General features: G+C 37.3%; 1 protein-coding gene across 5 annotated transcripts in view; it reads right to left on the reverse strand.

Annotated features, from left to right (window-relative positions):
- The window catches only part of LOC131068023 (protein cornichon homolog 2), a 118250-nt gene that overhangs the window by 36157 nt on the left and 66479 nt on the right, over positions 1–15614 (reverse strand). For all 5 annotated transcript variants that reach the window (XM_058003229.2, XM_058003226.1, XM_058003227.1 and 2 more), the window contains exon 3: positions 4147–4269. In XM_058003229.2, the coding sequence (XP_057859212.1) occupies positions 4147–4269 (123 nt within the window). The remainder of the gene's footprint in view (positions 1–4146; positions 4270–15614) is intronic.

The raw sequence follows: 15614 nt of genomic DNA on the forward strand, positions 1-15614 counted from the left end.
TTCCAACACCAACACCCCCCCTTAAGCCACACCTCTCGTGTGCTTGGGGCTCCTGGCCTGGACCTGGCTCTGATACCATGTTGAGACATGGACCAGCTAGGACTCGAACCTAGGACCTTCCATACGCTGCTGGAGTGTTCTACCACTGAGCTACTGGCCCCTCTTGGACCAGTCCATCGTCGGTACGGGTGTGGCTTATTTCCACCACCAACACCCCCATTTAAGCCACACCTCTCATGTGCTTGGGGCTCCTAGCCTGGACCTGGCTCTGATATCATGTTGATGACATGGACCAGCTAGGACTCGAACCTAGGACCTTCCATACACTGCTGGAGTGCTCTACCACTGAGCTACTGGCCCCTCTTGGACCAGTCCATCATCGGTCCGGGTGTGGCTTATTTCCAACACCAACACCTACCACCAAGTAATGACCAAAAAAAATTCAGTAGAAATCACCAACCTCAGGAAAAACTGGCAAAACTTGTGATTTGAGGAAAAACTCAACCACAGCTTAAAAAGGAAGTTTTGTGATGTTTTTTTCCTTTGCCGAGTCTTCTTTTGTTTAATGGCTTTCTTACAGCTTGTGTGAGGTCTGTTTACTATTTTTAAGTGTTTAAGGCTCGTGTGACATCTGTTCAACAGGTTTGTGTCACAAAATAGTGAGATAATGCTGTTTTTCACTGTTGTATCACGAAATCACGTGATATTTCAGGCTGTGCTGCTGCATATTTCAACATATTAGCTTCCTTAAGGTTTTCAAATTTCACACTAAACCTTTTCAAGAATTAGGTATGTGCTACCTGCTCGGCTTTAAATTTATTTTTATATAAACAGTTGATTGAGGTCATAGTTGTAAAACTTGGACTTGGCAATGACTTGGCAAACAAAAAAAAATTGAAAACTCAAGACTCAGCAAAACCTCGGGAGAAAACTCAAACAATAACTCGGCAAATTTATCAAACATTTTAAAATACAAAAAAATTTTAAAAAATATATGTTCTTTAAAAAAAATTACTAAATTTGTAAAACATATTTTACTAATTTCCATCATATATATATCAAAAATAGAATTTAATACATATCATAAACCAAAAAATGAGTTCGACTTCTAAAGGAGTTACAATACCATTTCAACCAGCCATATCATATGTAGAAGTTGCCTTATGTAAAGAGATTTTTGGCAAGTTGTGTGTTAATAACATCTAAGTCAGCACACTCAAGAGTTATATCCAAATTCCTCGTCACCCCCTCATTGTAATCAAGCTTTTCATGTGACAAGAGATCAAAATAAGTAGTGGCGCTTTCAGAGTGGAGACCCATATGGGGTTGAGGGGCAATGCCTCTCATGAACACCCCAAGTGGAGTCGAAGGGCAATGCCGCTCATGGGGGTTTGCAAGCAATGGCCCCAATGAAGTTAGGGTCCAAGGGCAACACCCCTTGCGTATTCCTTGTCACAATATAGGGCAGGGTCAAGGGGCAAAACCCCAACCACCGATCCCAAATTAAAGCCCTTGAAATCACACAAACCTACATGGTACGCACCATTTTCAGAAATTTATAGTTTACGGGCAAAATTAGGTGTTTCGCATTTTTTGTTTATAAAAATATTTTTAAAATAATATAAACTTTGTATCAATATTGTTTATGTAATTAAGGTGTTGTACCTAGTAAAGTCTTCAACTAAGTCCTAATTGCACATTTTACTTAAGTTTACTTAGTAACCACTTTAGGAACATTCCCACTATAAGTAAAATTCCCACCTTTAATGGAATTATCACATTATCACTTATCCACCTTATGTGGATGACAGGCTATCAATTGCATAGGATTATGAAACTTGTCAACATCTTGTCTAATCCTTCATTTCACCTTGCCTTTATATGCAAGGTCTATTATGAGCATTCGTATGTCCTTTATCTATATTCATCAATCTTGCATTATTGAAGCAATCTTTCCTGCAATTCTCTCTTGTGGGAGTTGTTTTGGTCTTCTAAGATCCTAGGGTTGTTGTAGAGTCGCCAAATACTCTAACAATTATGCAAAAAAAGATAAAATTCTACTTATTTAGACGAGTTTATCATGAAAATATTAAGTTTTTAATGAGTTTTCGACATGTTTTTATTAAAAAACATCACTAGTTTTTTCAAAAAATCGCCAACGAGTTTTTACGTAACTCACTCAGGCATTCGTCTCACGAGTTTTACAAGTACTATGTGAGTTTTTCAACTATGATTGAGGTGATACTTATTGTTACACTTGACAAGTTATATCTTACTAGTGAAGCTTTTTATTTTATTTTCACTCTCACCAAGCTTTAGAATTTCAAAATTTTTTTTAAAAATGTCATAAATTGTAGTGAAATTTTTTATTTAACTTTTTTTATATTAAATTTTTTTTTGTGGTTTTTTCTTTTTGCTAAGGAAAATTTGAATTTCTGATTTCTTGAAAAGATAATGGCACTTGCAAGTAGGAGAATTACTTGTTGGAAACATCAGCCAACAGATATAAAGCAAGCAATGGTTACCTACAACTATTGCATTTAGGATATAAGCATAAATTACCTAAAAAGTCATCTTGTATGGATCCCTTGCCAAGATGTTGTGCATGTACAAAAGCTACTCTAAAGATTAAGGAGGTAAAATCTCTCCCTGCAGCATTTGACTAGAGGAAAGCAAAGGAAAATATGACAATAGAGGCAATGGAAGCCCCATTCATAACTTTTTATTCTAAAAGGTCAATGTCAGATAGAGGGGGCTCTTCTTCCATTAGGCCATTGATACAAAAATGAGGCAATATAGACAGCCATGGTTCCAATTTCTTTTTTCCTCGTAACACCTTTAATACAAAACCTTTGTTTTGCAGAATGAAGCAAAGTTTGCATGCACTAATTTTTGGTACTACAACAACATTCCATTTAATATTGCTTCAAGTCTGTATTGGGAACACTTGGTCATTGCATTGACTATGGCATGGAAGGGGTTCAAGAGCTCAATTCATTAGAAGTTAAGTGGCCCATTATTGCAAAAAATGATAAAAACAACAAATTAGCTGGTTGAAGAACAAAGAGAGATTTGGAAAAAAAGCTTGCAACATTTCAACTGATGGGTGGACAGAAGGTAGGAACAAGACACTAATTAATTTTGTAATTGCATCAAGAAGAAAATTAGCCATTTTGAACTCAATTGATCTCTCTAGTAAAATAGAAAATGTGGAGACCTTATGCAGCTTGTTAGATGAGGTGATGATGGAGGTGAGTGGAAGATGTCATTCAAATAGTCACCAACAATGCATTTGGGCATGTGGCAATCCGTAGACTTCTAGAGCTGAGGCACCCTACATAGTTCTAAAGCCCTTGTTCTACCCTCTACCTTGATCTGCTCCTTGATGACACCGGGCAACTAACCTATGTGAAGAACGCGGTGGATGATGCAAGAAATATCACAAAGTACATTTATAACCACACATTGGTCCTAAATTTTATAAGAGAGTACACTAATGGCAAGGAATGTGACAGTCAATAGTCATACACTTTACCAATAATTTCCTCACCTTGAAAAGTATACCAGCCACATTGCCCAGCATCAAGCACATGTTTGTGAGCCAAAGGTGTTTGGGGAGTCCTTACCTTAAGAAGGCAGAGAAGTGTTGAGGAACATGAAGACCATTTTTTATGATACATTGGCTAAGGCCATGCAGGTAATCATCAAGGTAAGTTTTTATCCAATTCTCTCTTTTTTTTCTAATTTTCCAAGCTGATTTTGTAATATTTTAATAGGCTTGTTTTTTTTTATTTTTGAAAATTCTGATTAGTATAATTTAGTGTATATATTTAGTAGAAGTTTGGCTTTAAGGGATGTTGATTCTATTTGACAAAGGGGCACCTGTCAAAGATCTGTGATAGCTAAAATCTTCTCAAACATATCCCATAGAAATTTCCAAGCCATAATGGCATACCAGCTCTGGAAAGAATTTACACAAGCCACATCTCTATCTACGACATTCTAGGATTTCAATTCCATGACTAAAATATCACAGCGATTTGTAGGGTGACCAGTATTGATTTTGCAAAAATGGAACCACATTACATGAATTTAAGAAACCATTTGCCAGTATTTCAAATTGAAAGATACCAGATATAAACAAACCTGTAAATAGCAATAAAGAACAGGATGAGATAGTAGGCAAGCTTAATCATGCGATATTTCTTTTCCCCATTCAGTAGGTTAAATATTTCTGTTACATCAACTAGATGTTTCCTCTTCATATACCTGTCACAGAAACCAACTTGCAGGGAATCAATTTTCTTCTGTAATCAAAGTAAAAAAAAAAACAATTTTTTTAAAGTCCATAAAATACAGAATTGAATGGCCCTACTGTATGTAGAGCAAAGAATTACAGTACAAATTAAGGCATTGTGTTTGAACCACACCCACATCAATGAATCATTGAATTGGAAGCATTTTAATGTATATTAAAAATCATAAACAGAAGTTGAAGTTTACAAGTCCACAATTGCAGTCAAGCTCTAATGGCTTGAGTCGGCACTTTCAGAATCTTGTTAAAAAGTTTACACATTAAAATATATAATAAGCATATGTTTGTTCAGAAGTTGAAGTTTGCAAGCCCGTCATTGCAATCACACACAAATAGCCTGAGTCGGCATTTTCAGAAGTTAAAAAATATATTAAATAATATGTTTGTTCAGAAGACTGTGTATATGCAGCAATGAAATAAGCATGAGCCTCATCACCCACTGATGAAATTGGAGACTAGGGAAATGATCAGATTGATGGCACAATTTATAGACTGGAAGATAAAGAAGTCCTACAGCAGTCCCTACAGCTATACTATGTAGAGAGCAGAACTTCAACTCTTGAAGGACCAGATCAAGGTGGAGATGTTGATAAACTTCAGGATTTGCAACACGTGAAAACGGGGCGCTCTGAGAATGTTGAGAACAAAAAAAAGATGTCAAAAAACATGACATGGAAAGGGACAACAAGATCAAGAGAGCAAAATTAAGTTCTCCAAGATTTCTGAGAATGAAACAGCAGAGAAAACCATGAACATGTTCCTCCTCCAGGAGGAAAATTTGGAAAGGATAGTAATAAGTTGCAAATGATGAAACGCTTGATACAATTTTCAGGAAAGGACCAAGGCAAGCACTGGACCGTGAGTGTTAAATTCATGACACAAATTTCTGAAGAAAGCATTACAATTAAACAATACAATGAGGACCAAGTTGTGCTTGATCCAGACCCTAATCAGCATGAGCATAAGAGGTAGAATGCAGATAGTGACAACTCTAGACCTCTAGTAACACTTAACGATTTCTCTAGGGAGTAGCCTACAAGAGAAATTGAGCTACAGAAGCAGAGTTCCTGGCCATTCAAGGCAAGTAAAACTGCATGTGCCATTTTGCCACTTTCAAACGTGATAATGTACATGCCTGCTGAAAAAAATAGATGTCTTTGTTTGCTTATAAGAATAGTGGTATATGTTTCCCAGCTTAGTCTTCCATTGCAAATGTAGATGGCAGTGAAGGATTTGGGTTATGGTGAGCAAATGCTTTTCAATCTTTAAATATGTATTCCATGCTAGTGAGACATACCAGATAATAGAGCTTCCTGTTGAAAGCAAGATTAACAATAAAGAACATAAACAGTATGCAGATGACTTGTTGGCACCAAAAGGCAGTGCTACTGTTCAAACACTGAAGGACAATGTGGATACTACGAACCACAGTACAAAAACTCGCCAAGTAAAATTCAAGAGTACCTGCCAGTCAATCTAACAAATGAGAAACTCACCAACGTGCTCGTGGCCTAAATTTGGCAAGTCTGCAAAGGGAACTTTCTGTGAGTACTCAACCAATCATTACCATGGACTTGCTAGACACAAGATACACACATCTACAGGGAAACCATTGCAGAAGCATGGAAAAAATATAGATTTTAGCTTGTTAAAAATTTACTCTCTCCAAGATTCCTGACACTGCATTTGCTTAGGTGCCAAGACAATTCAAAGGAGATTTGAAGGTGAACCAAGGAGCAAAATTCTACAATTGTTTTGAGCTCTAGATTTATTGTTTTATTTCATTTTTTCCAGCCATTTCCAGCACTCTATTTCACTCCTAAAGGCTGTATTTACATGTTTAACATGTTTGTGAACCATTCAATTCAGTTTTCATGTTGTTTAACATTGTTTTAATATTACTTTTAATTTTTTAAACAAAAATGTTGCTTTAACTAGTTTAAGGTTTTATCAATTTATAGCATTAAAAGATTTTGTTTTGCTTCAATGTTTAATGTTATTAATTAAATGGTCAAAATGCATTAGAATTAAAGATGTTTAGAAATTAAAGGAATCTTTTTTACTTTCAAGGGTATTTTTTAGCATTAAAATGCTTTTTCTAATTTCACAAATACAATTTGTACTTAACATACAATGGCATCAAAGAGGAAAAAAGACTGCTTGGAAGAATTGCATACTAGGACCAACCACAATGACTGTTATTTGCAGCTACTACATGCTAAAGATGATTGGAGACAACAATTGCCTCAAGTACCACCTCATGCATTATGCTATCTGTTGATGTGTTTTTTAGGCACATGAACAAAATCTCTCAAATGTTGAAGATTAGCTTAATGATCACTTGAGAAGACTCCAAGGTTCATGAATGTAGGGTCACTACGTGTGGATAAACTCATTGCTTTGATGTGATTATGCCGGAATCACAAAGGGACTTACATTCGAATGCCTAATGCTTGACTTGCTGGAACTTAGGTCATCTGATGTTACAATATGGTGATGCTTTTGATCCTAAACTAGCTAGAATTTGAAAAAACTGGCAAAAGATGAGGGGTTGAGCGAGTCTATTTTAAAGCCTAGAATATGAGAAGATGGATGAATGATTAGGTGGAATCCTACCGAGCAAGGTCTCACCATCAAACTAAACAATTTGACACAAGCTCAGTGCAATCTTCTAAGGATATTTCAAAGATATTCGAATCAATACCATCAAACATCGATCGCCATTCAAGTTAACGTATAAGCAATGAATGTAGAATGATTCGAAGTTAAGATCATATCATTCCAGTTGACCACACAAGGCACACTTACAATCAATAAGAGGCTAGTAGTATGGACTAGGCAGATACCACATGAATACATTCAACAAATTCCTCCATTCAATCTAATTTATTTATCATCTAACATGAAGATCCAACAAGGAACCATGCACATCGTAAAGAAACAACACACTTCACCATAACTTCAATGAAAATGGAGTTCATTTACAACTTAGGCAACAATTTATGCCTTCTCCTCCTGCTCTACTCTAATTGCTATTCTATTCTTCTATTGCTATTAACTATTAGCTAACTATTAACCTTTACAAATGAAGAGCCTGAGCTTTTATAGAGAGCTCATTTACAATGAATGGCCAGGATTAAATCGCCATCAATGGCCAAGATTTTACAATGAAAACCCTAATTAGGGTTTGTTACAACAAACTCAATTTGGCCAATAAAATTATTACAACACTTTGGCATGATCAATAGATAATAGGGGTAGGTGCCTCGGAGTTTGTGCCATCACTAGTGAGCTTGATTCATTGAACTTGGACGTGTTGATGTGGACCTCTCTGATTGGTGGAGTAGTGACTGGGATGATGGCTAGGATGCCACTTCAACTTGCACTTCGTAGACTTGATTTGATTCATCATGAAGGAAAATCTCTTGATACTCAACATTATCTAGCTTCAACAATGATGACGATGATCTTTTTACTTTGATTAACTCTTCTGAAACTATCTGCTCTTGAAGGCTTCAATCATAGATGTGCAAGGTGTAGACCTTAGTTTTGAAGTATTGATGTAATTCTTATGTCACCATTGTCTTTCTCCTTCGAAACTCCAAACTCCTCTTGTGACTCTCTTCATGTCGTTGAACGTTTCTTGTGTGATCTCCTTTTTTTCTTCATTTCCTGCAAAACAAACAAGCGAGTATCAAATACACTTGATATATAGATTTAATAAGAACATATAAAGAGAACTCGCCCTCATGAAGCGACACTTGAAGTTTTTTGTTTTTTTTGCTCTTATAGTGGAGCTCTTGAAGTTTACTTCACCCTTGATATTCATGAAGTTGTCCTTGACTTGTCTTTGAACTCACTTCCATTTATTTTCTTGAACCTTGCTCATATACCTTGACTTTTGAAGTCGCTCACCTTACTGAGATTATGAAGTTGCTAATGTAGATCAAATCATAATATTCACTCATGCGGGTGAGTTCATGAAGTTCGCTCTTATACACCATTTTATGAAGTTCATTCGTCCTCAAAATGTAAAACTTGCTCATATACCTTGGGTTATGAAGTTGAAATTCGCTCTTGAAGCTCTCTACATGAAGTTCGCTTATCTCAAACATGAAGTTAAAATTCGCTTATGTAGCTTGATTCATGAAGTTGATATTCGCTCATGAAGCCTTTGAGGATGAAGGTCGCTCTAATTGGTGTGCACATTTAGTTTGTTTCTCTCATCTTTCTCATCAAGTTTGTTCTCCCTCTCCAAATTATGAAATTCGCTCATGATCTCTAACTCACGAAGTTCATTTGTATGAAGTTTGCTTGTATGAAATTCGCTCCATTTCCTCAAAACATGAAGTTCGCTCCTAATCACTCAAACATGAAGTTCGCTGCAATACTCCAACTCATGAAGTTACAAAATCCGCTCCAATACTCCAACTCATGAAGTTGCAAAATCCGTTCCAATGCTCCAACTCATGAAGTTGTAAATTTCGATCTAAGGGGTACGCACATGAAGTCTTATTTCCATTGCCTTGCTTGCTAGGCTTGCTTGTCTTTTCCAAACATGAAATCCGCTCCAAACTCTTTAAACCTTAAGTTCACTCCAATGCTTTAACTCATGAAGTTGTCTTAAATGTGAAATTCGCTCCAAATTCTTCAAACCTGAAGTTCGCTCCAATACTTCAACTCGTGAAGTTGCTTCAAATGTGAAATTCGCTCCTAATTGTGAGGTCATGAAGTAGGAATTTTGCTTGGGTTTCTCAACTCATGAAGTAAGGATTTCACTCCACTTTTGCAACTCATGAAGTTGTGATTTCACTCCACTCTTGCAACTCATGAAGTTGTGATTTCACTCCAACTTAGTAACTCATGAAGTTCGCTGTAAAGGTTGAATTCATGAAGTTCATGTTCTAAAATTTGTTTCATTCATTTATTCCCAACTTTGCTCATGAAGGCTTGAAAATGTAATTCGCTCCAAGTTCCTTATTCATGAATTTCGCTCCAAAACTTCATCTCATGAAGTAGAAATTTCGCTCCAAGAAGTGAAATCATGAAGTTCGCTCCAAACTAGAAAGTCATGAAGTCCAGTCCAAAACACAAAGTCATGTAGTTCGCTTGGCATTGAATCAACTCAAGGCGATCATCCTTCCTTTCTCATTCAACTTCGCTCATATAGGCTTGCTTGTGTATGCTCACAAGTGAAATTCGCTCCAAGGATGCAAATCATGAAGTTCAAATTTCGCTCCAAGAAGGCAGCTCACGAAGTTGAAGATTTCACTTGGCATTGTGTGATCATGGAGTAGGCACCTTTTAAATTTCCTTCACTCTTCCACTTTCAATATGAAGAATTTCACTCCAAAAGCCTTATTCATGAAGTTCGCTCCAAAGTAGCAACTCATGAAGTTCACTCCAAAGTGGTAAAGTGCTAACTACTAAAGTTGAGAATTTCGCTTCAAAAGGTGAACTCATGAAGCTTGCTCTTGAGTCTTTGATCATGAAGTAGACAATTTTACTTATTCTTCCATTTCCAACATGAAGAAGCTCGCACCAAATCTCTCAAGGATGAAGTTTGCCCCAATTCTTTCAAACATGAAGTTCGCTCCAAGAAGGTGGTTCATGAAGTTCGCTTCAATTCTTGAAGTCATGAAGTTCGCTTGAAAAGTGCAAGAAATTGGCCACAAGGAGTGTTCATGAAGTGGAGTTCGTTCTTTTAAGAGGAGCACTTGAAGTGACCTACAAATTGACAATCCTTCCTTACTCATGATTGAACTCATCATGCCTAGACTTTGCAACCCTACTACACATTTATGCAAGACTATCCACCTGACTCCTAGCCATTTTAAGCTCCTATACCTCTCTAATGCAAAGGCTAATAGCAAAAGACACAAACACAACCTAGGAAGCAGGAAAAGAGTGGGGGGTCCCCATTTGCAATGAGGCAATGTGTGAATACCTCACAACACTATCCATGACATTAGATTGTTTCCCAAGACTACACCAAAGGTGGAACAAAAGATGAACACAACCTTTGTATTGACGAACCAAAAGAAATTGGAGAATGAGGACAAACACAACCATAGCAGCATTCATGAATCCCAAATCATATTGTAGGTTCCGATTAGGATTCGTGTATTTACAACACATCCACACTCTCACCAACTTTCTAGCAGCTTCATACAATAAGATAGTGTTTTTGAGATCCATAGATGGACCAAAATTTGAATAAAATAAATAATTCTAAAAAAATGAGTATAATGCTGAAGGAAATTGTGTTAGAGGTGGGCATTGAAAATGTGTACGTTGTAACCAATAATGCAGCAGCATCTACAATGATAAGGAAACTATTTCATGAGAGGCACCCAACAATTTTGGACCCTTTGTGTTGCCGATTGCATTAAACTTTTGGTGGAAGACATAGGCAAAGTTGTTTGGGTGAGACTGGTGCCAAAAGAAGCTAGGAACGTCATCAGATACATCTACAATCACCCTTGGGTTCTTAGCTTGATGGAGAGAACATGAAAGGAAAGAATTTTGTACAAGTGTCGAATGATTTACAATTAACTTCCTCGCCTTACCAAACATCTGTACTTTGTTGATATATTTGAAGCAAATGTTTGTGAACAAAGCATGGCCAGATTTGTCTTATTCAAACAATGTTGACAGACAAATTTCATAAAGACATTTTAAGATGATGTATATAGAAAGAGAGTTGTAGAGAGAATCACGGTAGCTTCAGACTAAAATTTTAGTTTCAAATTATATCCTTTAAGTTTAGTTTTTGAAGTATTTATTTTATTTATGACTTTAATCTATTTATAGGTGTTGAAGCCTTAGTGAGGGTTCTATGCTTGGAGGGTGGAAAGCAAATCCCAATGCATTACATTTATATGGCCATAGACAATGCCAAGGAAACCATCTAAAACTACTATAGAGGAGAAAGAGCCAAATTTGAACCCATTTGGAAGATTATTGTTCAGAGGTATCTCAATCAACTCCACCAACCCATTCATGTAGCAAGATACTACCCAAACCCTTTTTCTTCTTACAAGACTTCATGAACATAAATGGGGAAGTGTTGATGTGTGTTTTAGGCACAATCGAACATAGAATAAAATACCAAATTACTTAACCCTCTCTTGAACAAAATCACCTCAAATGCTAAATATTTGATCAACTAAGACGATTCCAAGGTTTCTACGGTCAACTCTTGACATGTGGGTAACTCAATGGCTGATGTGATTTGTTATTTTCACTTGGGGACTTACACAAATGTTCTTAACAATATCGAGCTCATTCATGAATGGACATGAGTTGCCAATGGTTTTCGAATGATTTTGCAATTGAGCTTGATCTATTCTAACAAGGGATTTTAAAATAAAATGCAAAAGGATTAAGGGTTTAGGAATTCTAATCGAAAAACTAGAATGCAAGACGTAATGAATGATTCAATGAAATTCAACTAGGCAAGGTTTCACCATTAAAGAACAATTCAACACTTGCTTAGTGCAATCATCTAAGGTAAGGTTATAGATGTTCAAATTATCACCATCAAGGCAATGCATACCAATGGACGTGCAATCATTAAGTTAAATTCAATTCTATTCTAGTTGACCACACAAGGCGAACCTACAATCAGCAAGAAGCCAATGGTATAGATTATACGAATTTCATTCAAATGCATTCAACTCTTCTTTCATCCAATCTAAAATACTTGAAACAAATTCTAATCTAAATTTGGAGGCAATGAGAACCACAAATGCATACAAAATGAAATGAATAGCCAAGATTCATTTAGAATCAAGGGCCAAGATCTTGCCAACAGTGCCCTAAAGAACCCTAATTAGGGTTTGCATCAAAAAAGAAGAGGTCCAATAGGATGACGCCTAGTCATCAAGCAGGGAATCTTCTAGAAGATTTCGGCTGCATCCCTCTCTCTAGCAGCATACTCCACGAGTTTGGCTAAGATTGAATTGAATTCCTCCATTGTGACACTCGGTAAGGCTTCCTATTGTGCATCAATCACATCCAAGGCATTTGAGCGAGTATCAAAGACATCTTCTCAATCCGACATAAGCTTCTGCAAATTGTGGATGTGAACAACGAGAGAAACCAAATCATCAATCTGATTCTTCTTCAAAGATTCTAACTGACTGAAGTAGATAAACTTCATCTTTTCTTTCAACTCTTCTAAGTTCACATAGTTGGAAGCATGGACATCCAATCCCAATAACTCTTCAATGGATGTAAGGATCTCGGATTGTATCTCTTTGACTGATCCTTCCTCGTTGTGCAATCCTCTCTTGCATGATCATAAGCTAACTTCCACATGACCAATGAACAATGCCATCCTTGAAAATCATAAACATCACCTGCCTGAATAAATCCCTCCTAGACCAATGTAGGCCAATGGATTCGCTTCAACACCTTGTGACGAGATATAGTCTTCTCCTACACCGGTTGAAAATCATCCCAAACTCCTTCCAAATATTGCATCCTTAATTTAAGCATCGATTTCTTGTCAAATTCTTGGACAAACTAAGCCAGGAAATCATTCGCTTGCTTCAAAATATCTTCAATCCACTTTCTAACCTCATGATGTGTATTCCTCGTTGCCTCATAGTCAAAGGGAAATCCACAATCAATTGCAATAGGTGAGATAAAAGCAGGATCATCACACCTTTGGGAATTCATCCCTTCAATATATTCCTTGAATCTCCTGTTCTCACGATCAAGCATCTCCTTCTTCTCAATAGTTCTATTCAATCACGCCTCAATTGCCTTGACTGTATCATAACTCCTGGAATTCTTGCTTCTTTGTAGTAGGTCCAAGGTCAAGCGTGGTGACCTAATAATCCATAGGAGTGACAGCATCTCTGGCCTTATCACCCATCGAGACAACCACTTGTGCAATTCGCACACTTGTATCATCTCTAGTGATCTTAGAGAGCACCTTAGCTTTCTTCTACTCCTTTTCCTTGCCAACCCTGGCTAGGAAATCATCAATATCCTCTATAGGTTGTGTCTCTATCATCTTCTTCTTCTCCATGATTTGTAGCAACCAATCGGGAATGGTAGAAATTTTCATCTCGTCTTCGAGGCTCATATCCTAATCAAGTCCTCTCAAGGCTGAAATAACATCATCATCCATGTCCTTGTCCTTAGTTAAATCTACCAGATTGTTGCCCAAGTGGACCTCAAACTGAATAGTAGGGTATCCCGACTGTTCATCATCCTCATGTGATGCCAATTGTGCTATAGTGTGTAACTCCTGATTGTTCTCCGGTAGGATTACCATATCGAAATCTTGTCTAGATTCATCGTCCTTCTCTATCATATCATTCTCCTTCACAAATGAGGAGCTCATGGTAGACTGGGGAGTGTTGGACTTATATTTCTTTTGTCTTGAATTTTGGCTAACAATATCCTTGCCCTTTGCTTGTGACTCTTCAGGCATGCCATTTCTTCTCTTGGGAGCCTCACTCTCCTCATCATTATGTGTCCTTACATTGCTAACTGTTCTCTCATCATCATTGAGATAAGACTCCTCATTTCTCATTTTATCATACGTAAAGGTGACCATTTTTCTTAACTCATTGACGTACTTGTCCACCCATTCCCTAGAGTAATCATTCACTTCTCTCATCAATACATTCAAGTCTACCAATTCGGGATGTGTCCAACTAGGTAACATGATAGGCCTATCTTTCTCATGAAATTCGGGATGTGATTGCGGATGGACATGGTCACCATCATCTTGAACCTAATCTGGAATGGAGAAAAGATTACTCTTACTCATGAAATCCACTGACATATGAGACCACATCCTCTTCCTAATTGCGAGCTCATCCATGAGATTAGCCCAATAGTCCTCGACACCAATTCTATGTGTGAATCTTTCTTCCTTGATCGTTACAATATTTTGAAATGGATCAATTCGATCCCTACTCTTGTAGGTTCCAAGACAACAGAACTCCAATTCTTCAATAAAGTTGCGATCGCAGTGTGGCATACCTCCAATGTCTTTCCAAGTGCAATTGGAAGAGTTATCCTTGCTCTATGCTTCTCCTTTTGAAGGAAATAATACTCCAAAAGTTGTCTCACTATCTCAAGTAAGATCATCCTGTCCGTTAGATACCTAGGAAGCTTGTATGGTTCAAAGTGAAATCCCTGAATCCGTAGGTATGTGAAAGTAGGAAACTGTATATACCACGATCCATACTTCTCAACAAGTTTAGACAACTATTTGTGGATCTCACCTTGCAACAGCCTTGTGATGTACATGGTGAAAGCATCATTCACCCTTCTGTAATGTTCAATCTTGTGCATATGGAGTTGTGGATAGCACTCATAAACTCTGTATTGTCCTGGCCCATTCCCGACTTCGCCCTTGCATATCAATCCTTTGTACAGAACAAATCTGGCAAGTACGTAGACAAGGTAGGAAGTGATACTAAATCTTTTCATTTTCTCCAAACTTCTCAATTGGATGTCAAGATTATCACTTATGATTTTTGCCCAATTGACCATTGTTCACTTTGATATCTTTTCAATAAAATAATACATCCAATTCTCAAATAGTGCCACTTGAGGCGCTCCCATGACTCGGTTGAGCAAAAATACTAAGTCATTGTACTCATCCCTGAAGTCCGAACATATAAGTCTCTTGGGCAATCTGGAGTGGTGACGCCTTGTCTCAAAGACCCTCATTGTTCACAACTATCATACATGCTTCCACTCTTTTTTCAAATTTCACTAAGGCTTCATCCTTAGTCATCCCTTCCATGTCCGCATTTTTAGGGATTGCAAATATTTCTCCAATTGATTCTTCAGCTAGGTACACAAGTATTGCTCCCTTAGGTGATCTGATCATTTTGGTCCGAGGATCATAATGTTTTGCACATTCAATTATAAGTTCACTGCATTGGATGGATGGTGGAAAGCCAGCTGCATTGTAAATTCCACTCTTCATGATATTAGCCAATAGGATTGAAGGAAGATGATTCTTCACTCCGAACATTCTCCGCCTCATCTGCTTCATATCCAGGTACTCCATGTTCGTGTCCGTAACCTTCTTCCATCGGGATGATATCAGCGACTCCGGATAGAATCCCTCTTGGACAACCTTCAATTGATGTTTCCTCGCTGCTATCCCGGCCTTAGACATGTTGTACGAAGCTCGAAGTCAATATCATGACAAAAATATCTCTAATAGTTCATTTTCAAAATTTCCTAAGTTCTGATTTCTAATAATTTTGTTACATTTAAAGGCTCAAAATCAGAAATTTCAGTGGTAAGTAACATAAAT

The sequence above is a fragment of the Cryptomeria japonica genome, chromosome 4, assembly GCF_030272615.1.
Source record: "Cryptomeria japonica chromosome 4, Sugi_1.0, whole genome shotgun sequence".
Lineage (NCBI taxonomy): Eukaryota > Viridiplantae > Streptophyta > Pinopsida > Cupressales > Cupressaceae > Cryptomeria > Cryptomeria japonica.